This window comes from Tachysurus vachellii, chromosome 11 (assembly GCF_030014155.1).
Source record: "Tachysurus vachellii isolate PV-2020 chromosome 11, HZAU_Pvac_v1, whole genome shotgun sequence".
In the NCBI taxonomy this organism is placed as follows: domain Eukaryota; kingdom Metazoa; phylum Chordata; class Actinopteri; order Siluriformes; family Bagridae; genus Tachysurus; species Tachysurus vachellii.
In genome coordinates, this window is record NC_083470.1 from 19065447 (window position 1) to 19080599 (window position 15153).

Consider the following 15153-nt stretch of genomic DNA (forward strand, 5'->3'; position numbering starts at 1 on the left):
TAATAAAGTCAATAAAAAGCTATCTACAGGTTTACCCACAAGGCTTAAACATTTAAAGAAATCAATCGGAATAGCGATCACATTTAGATCCATTTAGGAATAGCGATCACACCAAGTTACTTTATCAGTCTGTTTAATTCTTGTTCATTTCCTGGCAAATTAATTAATAATCTGAATTTAGACAAATTAACCATTCTTAATACTGTGTTTTTTACGTTTTACTGCCCACCGGTCTTCAGAAAGAAGCTCCGGTTCTGCATACTTTTGAGCATCTTCTAAGACTTTGAGATCCATCTTTTCACACTGCAGACAACTAAGGGACTCGTACACATCTATTACAAAACATTCACTGATGCACAAGAAGGCAGCATGATACATTTTGAACAGGATTACTCAGTTATATCAGTAATTCTTTTATTTTGGGGCTATATTTAATCATTTATTTTATTATCAAGTCCAGTTTTTATCCGGCAGTAAACTAAAGCTAAAAACTCCCATTAGTGACCATTCATTCATTCATTCATTCATTCATCTTCTACCGCTTATCCGAACTACCTCGGGTCACCGGGAGCCTGTGCCTATCTCAGGCGTCATTGGGCATCAAGGCAGGATACACCCTGGACAGAGTGCCAACCCATCACAGGGCACACACACACTCTCATTCACTCACACAATCACACACTACGGACAATTTTTCCAGAGATGCCAATCAACCTACCATGCATGTCTTTGGACCAGGGGAGGAAACCGGAGTACCCGGAGGAAACCCCCGAGGCACGGGGAGAACATGCAAACTCCACACACACAAGGTGGAGGCGGGAATCGAACCCCGACCCGGAAGGTGCCCCCCATTAGTGACCAGTTTAGAGCAATTTAAGCAATGAAAGATAACAACTCGCTGCTAGTGTGAACACAGGGTAAAGCCAATCAATGCTCTGTTCTGTTCTGAGTATAGGAAAACATGGTGAAATTCCTATATGTTGTGAATATCAAAATGCAACAGTATGTATGGAGTAGATTAGCAGATGAGAATGAAAAAAGGCCTGGAATTTTCCTTTATGGATAAAGCTTTATTAGTTTGAAGAATACAATGAAATTTATCACTGACGTAGTTTCTATTCAGATATAATACGCTGACTGATACATCTAGGTGTTTTGTAAATGAAAGTAATTCAGGGTACAAAAATAAGACCACCGGGTTTATAAATGATCCATAATAATGTGCTAATAATCTAAAGATCTTGATATGTCTTTCTTATAATGTCACAGTGTTAATTGCTAGTTAAGATAATAAATCTAATGACTGAAATTTAATGACTGATTAAATGACAGATTTCAAAATCTGTGTGACTATGATTAAAAAAAAAACAAAAACAAAAACAAAAACAAAAAAAAAACAGACCAGGTCAAGCGTAACTGTGATTTATATTCACAGCAGATCGTGCCTTGCCCTGGATGCATAAAAAGACATTCAATCCCTTTGAACTGCACCAGACAAAACACCACTCAGAAACACAACACAAAAAACAATTAGACAACATAAACATGGTCTCTAAGTCAAACAAAGAGGGCTTTAAATCCGATGTGCACAACACTAAATTATTCTTCATTACCTATTAGCCCCTGCAGGCAACGTTGTACACACATCAACCAAAAAGAACAAAAAAAGGCAGTGTTTTTAAACACAGTCTCAAAAAAAAAACTACCTGGTTGGCAATCACCACAGATTCTTTTCATAAACAATACTGGATTGGCGTTATTTAAAAAAACAAAACAAAACATTAATTTGGCAAAAAATAGCAAATCATTCTTTACTCTAGAAACACTAGAAACAGTCTACAGGAAGAGCTTCATTTGCTGCTAATAATCCCACATCTGTTTCACTTTCTTTTTAGTTTTGATGAGTTGAAATACATACAAAAGTGCAGATGCAATGTATCATGATGTGAATGAATACCATGACGATTATGAGTATGAGTACCATGCAACCTCTTTCACCGAAGTAAACATCTCATAGTAGGCAAGCTAATATTTTAGACCTGCCATGTATTCCAGAAGAAAATTAATGGATTGTTACTATGGTGTTAAGTAGTGGTGTTGGTTTAAAGACTTGAATCGTGTTACATTGCACTATAATAAGCCAACAAATTACAGATAAAAAAGACTATAAATCATATGTGCCAAACAAGAATGCTTTTTAGACATCTTCGTTTACTTATGAAGAGGAGCAATGCTAACAAAGACGTAACTGTGCAATGGCCTCTGTGAGACACAAAACGGTAATGCAGCAAGGCCGACCATACCGGAGAAACGAGTTTACCTTTAAAATGATCTCAAAGGTAAATATACTAGTGAAGACATAATCAGCATAGCCTAGGACCTGTGGAGGCAAGAGTCATAGCATTAACAATGCTTAGCTAGTACAAAACGTCAAGGCATGGAGAAGCAATTACCTTCAGTAGGATCTCTACTGTAAAGATAGCTGTGAAGGCATAGTCAAAATAACCAAGAATCTGTAAAAGGGCAACATGATAGTTAAGAACAGACAACAAAGAAGAGTTGGTGACAAATCTAATTTACAGAACATTCTCCTCACCCCCAATGAAGTTAATCAGTTAAGTCCAAAATACCTTGGATATCTAACTGGAGCTATAAGGCTCATTTAGATTTCCTAGAAATAATGAAAGTCGAACTGAAATACAAAGTTTTGCATAAGAATTCATCCCCCCTCTCTTCACTACATAGAATTGCAGAACCTTGAAATTCAGAGAACATTTTCCAAAATGCCCTTTCCAACTCCAAATGGGATTTTAGATGCCTTGCCCCTGCTCTACAAAGCCAAGCACCAATGGTTACCCTGTAAAAAGCTTCTCCCATCTGAGCTGTCTCTCCAGCTTGTTCAGAGTTACCCTTGGCTTCTCGGGTGCCTTCTAGACTAATACCCTCATGATTTCTAAAGATTTGGGGAGAATAATTATGCAAGGCACTGGATATGCCCATATACCAGCCTCAAACCACAAGCATTGATTAAAGACCTACTGATGTGGTTCAGGACACAGTAAGTGATATCTGTAGAAATGTACAAAATATCAAACTGCACAACAGTGGAATACAAGTACGGACCAATCCAACTGACAACAAATAGAACAATCAAAGATGGAATAACATCTTTGGTGGTGTGGCACAGAACTGTCAGGTGACACCCACATCATGAAAGGCAGCAATTATGTATCTTCCTTAGTGCCCTGTATCATCAGTTACTTGCTGGTTGTGTTTATACTGATATTTGTTTATAGCACACCCCCTAGGCTGCAAACCTGGAAGGCAGAACTGTTCAAATGGCCAGTTTATCAGCTGCTGTACAAATCTAGCTATTTAAAAATAATACTGCTTAACTTAAACGGTATAAGTAAATTAGCCAAAGAGCTCCAATGCAAAACTATAGAAAAACATGTTTACAACACAAAACAGGTTAAATCTGATTAACTACATTTAGGGCAAGTGGATAACTTTGTAAATTTGATTTAACTTATAACGATTTCAATTATCTGACCAATCTATGATGCGCAAGAAAGGTTTCTTAGAAAACTGCATGAAGAAAGTTCATAAGTTGTGTGTTTTCAGATGCCGCTTTGGAAAGATTTCATGATGTTAGGACAATAGTGATTAGAAATAAAATGTTAATAAAGTAAATGAATGCCTTTGAGCATCTTTAAATTTAGAGATATATGGTACAATTCGTTCTACTTGTTTTGCGACATTTACAGGTATTCTGAAGGTACTTAAGGAAAGATCTTACGATGTTCCGCGCTGAGAGGTTCCGAATGGGGTCCTCGGCTGCCAGCGAGAAGGAGCTAAGCATGATGAATACGAGGGTAATGTTGGTGAAGATCTGGTGGTTGATCAGACGATAGCAGCCCATACGGAACCTGTGGAAATGTTTCATGCTGTTTATCTGAAGCGGATAGAAATTAAGTTGGAATATGAAGTAAGGAAGATGGTGATTGAAGGACAAAAGAGCCCAAAGATCACATTTACAGCATTGCACAATTTAGTTGATTTTAATCGTTGTTGTGTTACAAATTTAAAATGCTTCCATAGTGAAACCATAGTGAAATTTCATAGTGAAATGCTTCCTATGACTGTCCTTGATATAAAAATAGAGCCAATTAACACTAAGGTAAAGAAATAAAAATTTGATGCAATAAAATAAAAATAGAACATATATTTTATATAGTGAAAAAATGATGGAAATTTTGAAATAAAAAAAATAAATAGATAAAATATAGAAATGGTAGTATCTGAACACAGTGATGGACCTGTGAAGGAAGGATAATGACTATGAATATAGAATGTTATACAGTATCTCAAAACTGAACCAAAAATATCTGCAAGCATTTCCAACTTTTCTGAGAGCATCAGAAAAGCATGAGTTTGCTCATGAACACAGTTTCTTTTTGTTTGGCTATAAAAAGGAACTGCGTACAAGGAAAAGCAATGTTGATGCTTTAGGGGTATAGCCTGGATGAGGCTCATGCGAGGATTGAAGGCATCATGAATTCTCCTGAGGATAATTCAGCTCTACCATCCTGGCTGCCTCTGCCAAAAGGTTCAGATTTGGCTTACAACAGCATAGAGCTAGCATACTTCCAAATCAGCATAGGTTTAAGAAACAAAAAAAAACAAAGATCATGTTGTTTAAAATGAAGAGAAAAGTCCACATGAAAAAAAACTAAGAGTATAAAGGAGCGTTTTCTTAGGTCTAAATATTCTCTCTAATTCTCTTAAAAATTCAGATCATGCGTTCATAGTATGTGATTGTGTGCTTGACTCACGGATTTGTGTGACTGAAGATGAAGAAAGCGCTGCCCTCTGGAATGGGTGGAATCTTCTCCTTGAGGGTAAATTCGGACAGCTTCTGAGGACGAGGTTCTGATGGAACATCTGTGTCATCCTCCACATCTGGGCACGCACACACATACGGTATCAGGGAACACATCTTAAAGTATATTACAGTGTAGAGTGAATACAATCCATATAAACAGAAAGTACACCTGTAGAATTCACTGCCTCTCTATCATCATCCGCTGTGTCCTCCTGTAATGCACCCTGTACGTTGATGAACACATAATATATTAAAAATGTTCATACGTTCACGAGAACATTTCTTTAAAAAAAAACATTCTTATAAAATGTCCCAAATATAACTACCTTCGTTTCTTCATCTTCAGCTCCTTTATCCTCTTCTTTCTTGTCCACGCTGCTTTTCCTTTTGAAAGAAACACCTCAGATTGTTAAAAGATTTACTTTATAATTGTAGTCACGATAAGATATATGGGTGCTATTATCAAGCATTTCAACACTACTGAGTGAAATGGGAAACATATTTACTCATTTAAAACACCTTCAGTAGATGTCTAAAGGTAGTATGTACAGCAAATAAGTATGTATTTATTCTATATAAACCCTGAGTTTAGTTAATTTTTTATGTGTACATGTGAATCAAAGTATACAAGGAAATGCCTTTGTTTTTGTCTTTGGTAAGACATTCTCTAATTTCCCACATATCACATAACCTTTATTGGTTAACCTCGAATATTATACAATCACCCTGTTTAAGTAGACACCGCTTTAAACCTAAACATTTTATCATGTAGTTATCATCTAATAGGCCAAAAAAACATACGCAAAATATCATGCAAATTGAGAGACATATTAAGAGCCTCAGCTAATGTTCACAAACATATAGGTGGAAAAGTGGGATCTTTGTAACATTTACCATGTTTGTTGGTACCAGATGGATTTTCAGATTTTCAACCACAACAGTCTACACAGAGCTGTGGGAGAAAACAAAAGCCATCCTGTGTGCGTAGGGTGTGCAGGTTGAAACACCTTACTGATAATTGAAATCAGGGTGAATGACTAGACTGGTCTGAGCTGACAGGAAGTACCCTACTGTGTAAACCATAAAGACCTGGAGTTCTCTGTGAAAATCCCAAGAAAACAGCAGTTTATGAAATACTCAAACCAGCCCAACCAACATGTATGCCATGGTTAAAGTCTCTGAGATCACACTTTTCCCCTTTTCAGTGTATGATGTGAACTTCACCAAATGCACAGATGTTCCAAATATGGTGGACAACAAGGGTATAATCATATACAGCAGAATGTCTACATTGGTGAACCTGTATCAAAAAAACTGATACTGTATTTCTCATAACACGCTAACTGAAAATAAACTTAAAATTTTCAGAGTGATAAAAGAAGGTTGTAAGACGTCATATGCAATAGTAAAACACTTCTTTCTTTGTTGCCAGGCTTAGTTCACTAAGTGAATCGAAATACCTGGCTCTCATCTTCCTCCTGTTCTCCTCCTCTTGCTCTTTCTGTGCCGAGTTCAGGCTCTCTGCATCAGCCAGGTTGTCCACCGCAATGGCCAAGAATACATTCAGTAGGATATCTTGTCCAAATAGTCAAGAATCAAACACAGAATTAACTGCGAGATTGTGAATTCTGCGAGTAAAACCCAATAATTGTCCTAAACGTGTTGCAGGAAAAAGTTAGCTGCTACATAAAGATACACATATACATATCGAGTAACCTGAAATGATTTCATGCTCTGTTTATACTACAGCACCATTTCATGGCATTTGGATCCATCCTTGAATGTCTGACATAGTGACATCACGTGTTTGATGTTTTCTGCAGTAAATGAAAGTAAACTGAAGTCATTATTTTAGACATGTCCGTATTTAGATCCTATTTCATGTCATACACACAAGCTTGTCAAAAATCTTAAAGTTATCTTTGACTGAAATTTACTGCTGATCATCAGTTTAATGATGTTGTTAAGGGAAGCTTCCTACATTTAAAACTTCTTATTTATGTATACAAAGCTGTTTTTACTTTATTGAACCTCGTTACTTTATTGAACTTCTCCACTCTTAAGGCACGTTCACACTGCAGGTAAAAGTGGCATAAATCTGATTTTTTTGTGGTCAAGTGACCAGGTCAGACTTCTTCAGGAGTAGTGTGAACACTCAAATCTGGCCTAGATCTGATTTTTTCAAATCAGATTCAGACCACTTCCATATGTGGTCCTGAATCAGACCCAAATCTGATTTTTTCCAATGTGGCCGCAGTGTGAACAACTAAGGCGGATTTGATGCGACTTTTACATCAATCTACATCGACATTCGTCACAATTATGCGCCGGCGAGTACGCACACAAACGTGACTACGCCTACAAAATGGATCAAATGATCAAAAGTTGCCCTCGACATCAAAAAACTTTCAAAACACTGCGTCTCTGTGCTGCCATTACACAAACATTTAGAAAGAAAAACAAAAATGCTTACTTCCTCCATAACCTCGCCAACTTTAGCGCAACGGCGCGCTGCGTGTGACATTATTGTTATTGTTCGTTTGCACATGCGGGTCAGTTCGAAACAGCAAACAGTTCACACTAGTATCTGATATAGACCACATTTTAAAAGGTAATGTGAACAGCCAAACAAAAAAATCAGATCTGCGCAAAATATCCGAATTGAGCATTAAGACTTGCAGTGTGAACGGGGCTTTACTCTCCAACCAGAATTCTATGATCTTGTGAATAACAACTTCTATCTGACCCTCTACTATGTCATACTATGACAAAATGGTGATGGATGCTTTTCTGTGGTTGGCCCTAATTGATAAAGATCTCCTCGTTCAAATGAGGTCTCCAGTCACTGTTGTCTTTAAATGTGCTTTATGAACAAATTAATGAATTAATGAATTTTACCGATTAACAGAAGCTCAGACAGAGTTTCAGGGTTTATATTAATCACATTAATGCGCTGGTGCTAATACATCATTATTTCTATACTAACTACTCGCATGTCCAGTGCTCACATAAATGGATTAAAAACCATATGAAATTGTTGATATAGCGACAGTAAAAGTTCTTTGCAGTTTCTCAGAAAAACAAAAAGACAATATTTTTGTGTCTTACTTATTTAAAAAAGGAAAAAAAGAAAGATGACTAAGTGAACGACATTAAGTTAAAGGTTTTGCATTGTAAAATCGGGGGTTAAGAATAACGATACACTTCAAGGCTGTACTTTTATTGAAAAATAGCCAACTTTGGCGTCACACCAAACTCTTATTGTCATATTCGGCTACAAGAAAATATGTTCTTCTTGTCGTTGGACCTCACTGAAAGGATACAGTTTCCACAGATGAAAAGAATGATGAAGTAGATGCACACCATCATGCCTGAAGAGGAAGGTCCTCCATATGCCATGATCCCATCATACATCACAGCGTTCCAGTCCTCACCTGTCAGGATCTGAGACCACACACAGGTTTGACTTAAATGCTTGTGAGGATTATTCCACTAAGAAAACGATTAATGTAGCTAACTAATAAAAACCTAAGTCTATCTGTAATATTTCATTTTGTTTTCTATTTGTCTTTCTATTCTCACTATTCGACCTAAAGAGATTGATACAGCTGAGCTTTAATGCTTTATTCTGTCTAGTTCTCTCACCTCAAACAAATCAGGTTTCTGAACTGATTCTCTGGAATTTTGTCTTAATCCCTCTGCCAAGCTGTCTTCAACATTATTATTTAGAATGCAATTCATATTTCTAATTGTAAATATTAGTTATGTTTTTTGTCATCTAACATCTGTGTATCTTTCCAAAATCGTGCGTTAATTGCAGGACATAATGTACATGCCTTGCGTCAAAATTCAGTAATGGTTAGACAGAGCAGCAAACCAGTAGGTTAGCTTAAAAATGTACACTAGTGGGCCGTTATAGAGTGTGTGTCACCTTTTATGTGACAATAACTTACACACACACACCTGAAAGACAGTAAGCAAGGCCTGAGGAAAGTTGTCAAAGGTGCTTCTTTTGGTCACTGTTTCATCAAAGTTGAATTTGCCACCAAAGAGCTGCATGCCCAGCAGACTGAAGATGATGATGAAGAGGAAGAGCAGCAGTAACAAGGAGGCAATGGACTTCATGGAGTTCAGCAGAGAGGCAACTAAGTTACTTAGAGATGCCCAGTGACTGAAGAAGGACAAAAAAAGCAAAGAGGAAATTTAAAAGATGGATTATTCACACACACACGCACACACACACACACACACACACACACACACAGACTATATATATATATATATATATATATATATATATATATATATATATATATATGAAAATAACTGTTATTGAATTGCATCTGTGGGAAACCAGCAAAAATAATGAGGAAACACTTGTTTATTGTTGATCTTGTTTTGATAGGATTTTTATTATAAAATGAGTCTGATTAAAAAGTGCTGATAGATGCTGTTTGTACAGTCTGTCTGTGAATCAAGAATACCTAAAAATACCCTAAAATAAAAAATATGCTAAAAACCTGAAGAAACTATTTTTTTATTTAATAAAAATGATTGAAATTTATTTTAAATTGACTGACTTTAAAAAATTCTTAAATTCTATTTTCAAAAACATTTGTATTGTTCAAAATACAATTTCTCTTTAAATTAAATGAAAACAAATTAAAAATCACAACAACATTAAGAAAGTTATTTTAAACACACACCATTCATAAACTACTACTCACTCACTCACTCATTTTCTATCGCTTATCCAAACTACCTCGGGTCACGGGGAGCCTGTGTGTCATCGGGCATCAAGGCAGGATACACTCTGGACGGAGTGCCAACCCATCGCAGGGCACACACACACTCTCATTCACTCACGCAATCACACACTAAGGACAATTTTTCCAGAGATGCCAATCAACCTACCATGCATGTTTTTGGACCGGGGGAGGAAACCGTAGTACCCAGAAGAAACCCCCGAGGCACGGGGAGAACATGCAAACTCCACACACACAAGGCGGAGGCGGGTACGTGCTAACCACTAAGCCACCGTGCCCCCTCATAAACTACTATGAATTATTTAATACGAGGAAACTAATAGGACAATAAGTATGATGAGGGTGAGTACAGTAGTTTAAGTTTAGACAGTCTAACAAACAAAATAGTTGAGGCCCAGATAAATTTACTGAATAAAGCTCACTCACCGGGTGACTTTAAAGATGCGGAGCAGACGGACGCAGCGAAACACAGAGATGCCGAGAGGCGGCATGATCTCTAGCTCTACAAGGATGGTCTCCACTATGCCGCCGCACACCACAAAACAGTCGAAGCGGTTAAACAGGGAAACAAAGTACGCCTGAAGGCCCAGGCTGTACATCTTAATCAGCATCTCGCAAGTGAACATGGCCAGCAACACCTTGTTGGCTACATCTGCAGAGAAATTGTGTAGTTTTATCGGTTTTGAAGTTGACGGATGAACAGATGACTTCTTTTTCATACCTTTATGACGGTTTAGCTCAGAAGTCTTTTATTCTGTATCTAAACTTAAATATAAAATCCACCAAGAAAGATATTCTTTATAAACAACATGAAATATGATCTTCGGTTACATCCATGGGATTCCAAGTTTTTGGAATTACCCAGAATGCTGATTGTCTACCTGCTGATAGTTTGGAAGTGAGATTTAACCCTCACTACATTATCTAAAGAGAGTGATAAGGCAGTGCTTTAGTCCTTTAATCTCACCACATCATCTGTACACTCTGCTCAAACATATCAACTTCTGGATCTTCAGCTGAGCCGATTCTCGGTAGTAAATATGAAGCTGTGCTGAATGCTGGAGTTTCGAGTCTGACCATCGTTGTCTATACTACAATACTTCTACACTGGATTTCTCATTAATATGACCCTCAAAGTGGTGAGTTATTATTGCAGGAGAATTCTTATCTTCCTGGAAGAAATATAAGAATTTTCCGGCAATAATAATTAAAAGAAGAAAAAAAAACTCCTTGCCAGACGTTGTTTATTCATCTATTATGAGTCTAAAACAAGGCTTGACCCAAAGGCAATGCCATTTGGTATGCTGAGGGTAAACTAATTTAGCTGTGCTTGTGCATTTGAGTACCTTGTACTTCAGTTATCCAGACAGGCTGTTTGTAGTGTTCAGACGATATGGTGAGAGTGTTCAGGAACACCAGGACAATCACCAGCCAATAGAAAGCGGTAGATTTCACTGCCGCTCTGCACTTCCTGCGACAGAACCTGTTCCAGCGTCGCCAGCTACGGCTAGAGAAGGACGGAGACGTCAGTTTGATGCTTCCTTTTCAGTAGGGATAAAAATCATGCCACATTTCGCGATGGGTTCAAAATGAGAGTGGACTGATGCTGTAGATCTGTGTGTGTACTCTGTGTGTGTACTCAAGAGTATTGTGTATGATGACTGTTGGTGGTCAAGTGTAATTGAATGAAGTAAAAGTGCACGGTATATAAAGTATGCATATCTTTACAGAACACGAGTTGTAAAACTACACAAACACCGGCATGCAGAAAATGTGAATTTTGTTTTGACAGAAAATGAAGATGAGGCATGCAAGGCTGAGGTTGAACACAGCATAAAAAACACTTACTTGTTTACTGACCTGAACTTTGACTTAGTAATTTTTTGACTGAAAGAGTGACATAATAATGCGGTTATTATAACACACTTCAAAATGCACTTTATTAAAGGACACTGATTTAAACCACAACTCAAAGATTTACAATTTGTTCGAATCTTTATTGAAATGAAGACAATAACATTGTGAGGAAAAAACACTTTCTATAAAGCCCAAGTTCATAAATCTTTATAAGTCTGATTACTTTTAAGCAATTTTTTATAAACTGGAAGCCTCCTAAAACTCCTAATAATGCGCTATATCGAATTCCTTGGTAACTTTTAATCATGCTGTAATGCAAGTGTCACTATTGATTATAATGCTGTATGCTGTATTGTGTGTGTGTGTGTTATTGTCCTTTTGTAACAATTTAAAACACCCACAGTTTATTTGTAATGAGATGTTTCATTCTGTTTCGTTTTTTAATGCATTAATCTGTCTGTAATGTTTGCACTGTATGTACTGTATAGTCTGGGCATGTTTCTTGCATCACGATCATTTTCATTTAATGTGTTCTCTTTGTACCTGTGGTTGAATTCGCCTTTATCTGGCAGTGTCCATATGTTGTGTTTTTTTTGTTTGTCTGTATGTGTTGATTTTTTTAAAACAATTGTTTATATTTAGTCTGTGTTTTTTTTTTTTCATTGTTTGTGAATTATTATTTAAATTTTTTATGTGATTTTTTTGTTTCATTTTATCTGTGTTTTTTCGGTTAATATTTGTTTTTTTTTGTTTGTATTTTTTGTCATATTGAATTAATTTTGTCTGCATGTATTTCCGTGAATAACTTATTTCCCTGCATGTTTTTTTTTTGCTTTTAGTAAACAATAATTTTTATTTTGTCGATGTTTTTTGTGAACAATTCATTTTGTTTTATTAGGGCCTGAGCACCGAATGGTGCGAAGCCCTATTGTTTTTGCTCGGGAGTATTATTATTATTATTTATTTATTTTTTTCCCCCACACATTGGCCAATTAGGGTCCCTTAACATGCTCGAAAACTCTTGAAATTTGGCACACACGTCAGAGTCGTGCGACACTAGGCTTGGGCAAAGGCTGGAATACGGGTGTGGCAGGGGGCTCTGTAGTGCCCCCTGTAATGCAAAAACAAACATTGGTGCACAGATCGGGCAATTATGTACGCACATGTACGAGAGTTGGTAATACTCCTCCTAGGGAATTCATGCGATTGACACAAAAAGTGGTGAACATGATGCCGAGACATTGCACTTGCTAAATTGCGAAGGGATTTTTGATATCTCGAACGGTGTTGTCATGGTGAGGTGACTAATTATGGCGAATTCAGAGAAACAGAAAGTGTCTAATATCTAAAGCAAAAAATGTCTTATTGTGATGGCACGCGGTGTGTATGTTCGGCCAAGGATTCTGATCGCATCGATGTGCTTATTGTGAGTCCCGGGTATAGCGCCACCAACAGGCCCCAGGAAGTGTGTCAGTCACAAAGGTGGATTTTTTGTCAGCTGCATGCGGTAAACTTTTAAATACTCCTCCTAGGGGATTCATGCAATTGAGACCAGACTTGGCCACCATGACGCAGAGATATTGCAGATGCGAAATTGCGAACGGATTTTTGATATCTCAAACACTGTTGCCAACAATGTAAAGCATTTCACTAGATATCGTACCCTGTATGTATGTGTGTGTGACAAATAAAATTTTATTTGATTTTGATTTGATGTTACATTACTTGAAGACAGCACAATACCAGGCAGTATTTTCGATCCCAAAACAGACACAAAAATATTTGTTCACAAAAAAAAAAAAAAAACACTTGTAAATCTCTTTTACCTACCTAAGCTTATTTATACATGATATGCCATTTAATTGGCTGACTGGATAATTGCATATGTAGTACCTAGTTAAAAGGTGCTAAATATCTGCTTATGTGTGTGTTCTTGCCATTTCTGTAATTAACCTGAAATTAAGTGCTACTTAATTATAGTCTCAAACATGCTTAATGCATTCAGTGATGACATTTTAAATGTTATTTATGTTTTTGTAATTATTAATAAGAATGACAGTATTCCTATAATCATCCCTGGCATTATTAGCTACAGAAATGATGTACTACACCATACGGCATTATGTCATTTGTATTACAACATGGACATCAGTAATTAGGGAATTATTTATAACACTTGATTAAAACTTTATGAGGATAGTTTAGGACAATTTATGAATTTAGGCTTCCTAAAAAGCGTATTGTGTGTATGTATGGTCTTTATGTAAAAATAAATAAATAAATAAATAAAATAAAACTTTTTTAGGAGCATTGAAATAATATTAATGTAAAAGTGGCATTATCATCATCATCAATATTATTCTTCTTCTTCTCATTATTATTATTATTATTATTATTATTATTATTATTATTATTATAGAGTTAACTCTCAGTGCCGGTCCCAAACCCGGATAAAAATGGGAGGGTTGCGTCAGGAAGGGCATCCGACCTAAAACCTGTGCCAAATCTAATATGTGGGCCACGTGATCCACTGTGGCGACCACGAACAGTAAGCAGCCGAAAGAAGAAGGAAAAATTTTTTTTTACAAATATTATACTCTATTTTCATGTTTGGAGTGAACAAAGAAGAATAAATATACGTTATATAAGTGTTAAAAAAAAAAGACACAAATTTAGCAAACTGCAAGACACTTTTTGATCAAAACTGTTTCTAAAAGGTCGTTAATTCTCACCAGACGGGTCCACAACAGCAGATCTTGTCGTCATCTCCATTTGGACTGTCTGTGTTAACAGACTCGACCTCACTGGTTGGCATACTCGCTGGAGAAAAGAACACACACACACACCCACACACACACACATACACACGCACGCAAAATAACACTACAATACGAGCTTTATACTTCAGTATTACAGAACAGGACCACAAAGACCAGCATTTCCATCCAAAATATTAAGCAGTAATAAATATCCATATAAGGTAAACAGAGACAACAGCACTATAACGTGAGCCCTGTCAGAAATCTAAGACGATCTGCAGAGCTGTAACTTGCCAAAGCTAAGACGAAAAGACCAAACAGCAATCTGCCAGAGAGTAGCATATGGTCTAGATGGCACACACTATTCATGCCGACCATGTTGAGTAATTACACTAAGAAATTCCATTTATTATTATAATTATTTTTCTTTTTTTTTTTTTTAAATCAAATCCACCTCTGTTTCTCTGTGTCACATACACACACAAACAAACTCAGTTGGCAGGATTTACCCTGAGTCTCTGTGGACTGACTGAACCAGCCAGACTTCCCTGCCTTCTTCTCCTGGGTGAGATCGGCCATCGTCACCCCTTTTCAGTTTACACGCAGTTCATGCATGCAGGCAGTGGGGGGAGACACAGAGACAGAAGAGCGGAAAGAAATGCCGCTATCAGCATCTACTGGTTAAACACACCAAGCACTTCAGAGCAGAAAGAGAAATGCAGAAAGGGGGAGAAATTTGGGGGGAGAAAAAAAGGATCCTTTGGGTGTTTGAGAGAGAGAAACAGAGAGAAAGAGAGCGATTTTGAGAGAGAGAGAGAGAGAGAGAGAGAGAGAGAGAGAGAGAAAGAGACAGAGGGAAAAGAATATTGACAGACAAAAGCAAAAC

General features: G+C 37.0%; 1 protein-coding gene across 15 annotated transcripts in view; it reads right to left on the reverse strand.

Annotated features, from left to right (window-relative positions):
- The window catches only part of cacna1db (calcium channel, voltage-dependent, L type, alpha 1D subunit, b), a 114484-nt gene that overhangs the window by 30106 nt on the left and 69225 nt on the right, over positions 1 to 15153 (reverse strand). For 7 of the 15 annotated variants that reach the window (XM_060880728.1, XM_060880737.1, XM_060880732.1 and 4 more), the window contains exons 10-21: positions 14241 to 14328; positions 11500 to 11538; positions 10998 to 11158; positions 10078 to 10303; positions 8849 to 9056; positions 8209 to 8329; positions 6346 to 6460; positions 5212 to 5269; positions 5055 to 5109; positions 4836 to 4962; positions 3800 to 3929; positions 2454 to 2513 (exon numbers count right to left, since the gene is read on the reverse strand). In XM_060880728.1, the coding sequence (XP_060736711.1) occupies positions 2454 to 2513; positions 3800 to 3929; positions 4836 to 4962; positions 5055 to 5109; positions 5212 to 5269; positions 6346 to 6460; positions 8209 to 8329; positions 8849 to 9056; positions 10078 to 10303; positions 10998 to 11158; positions 11500 to 11538; positions 14241 to 14328 (1388 nt within the window). Of the gene's footprint in view, positions 1 to 2320; positions 2381 to 2453; positions 2514 to 3799; positions 3930 to 4835; positions 4963 to 5054; positions 5110 to 5211; positions 5270 to 6345; positions 6461 to 8208; positions 8330 to 8848; positions 9057 to 10077; positions 10304 to 10997; positions 11159 to 11499; positions 11539 to 14240; positions 14329 to 15153 lie in introns of all 15 variants that reach the window. The other 8 variants (XM_060880733.1, XM_060880727.1, XM_060880734.1 and 5 more) reach the window with 4 other exon arrangements.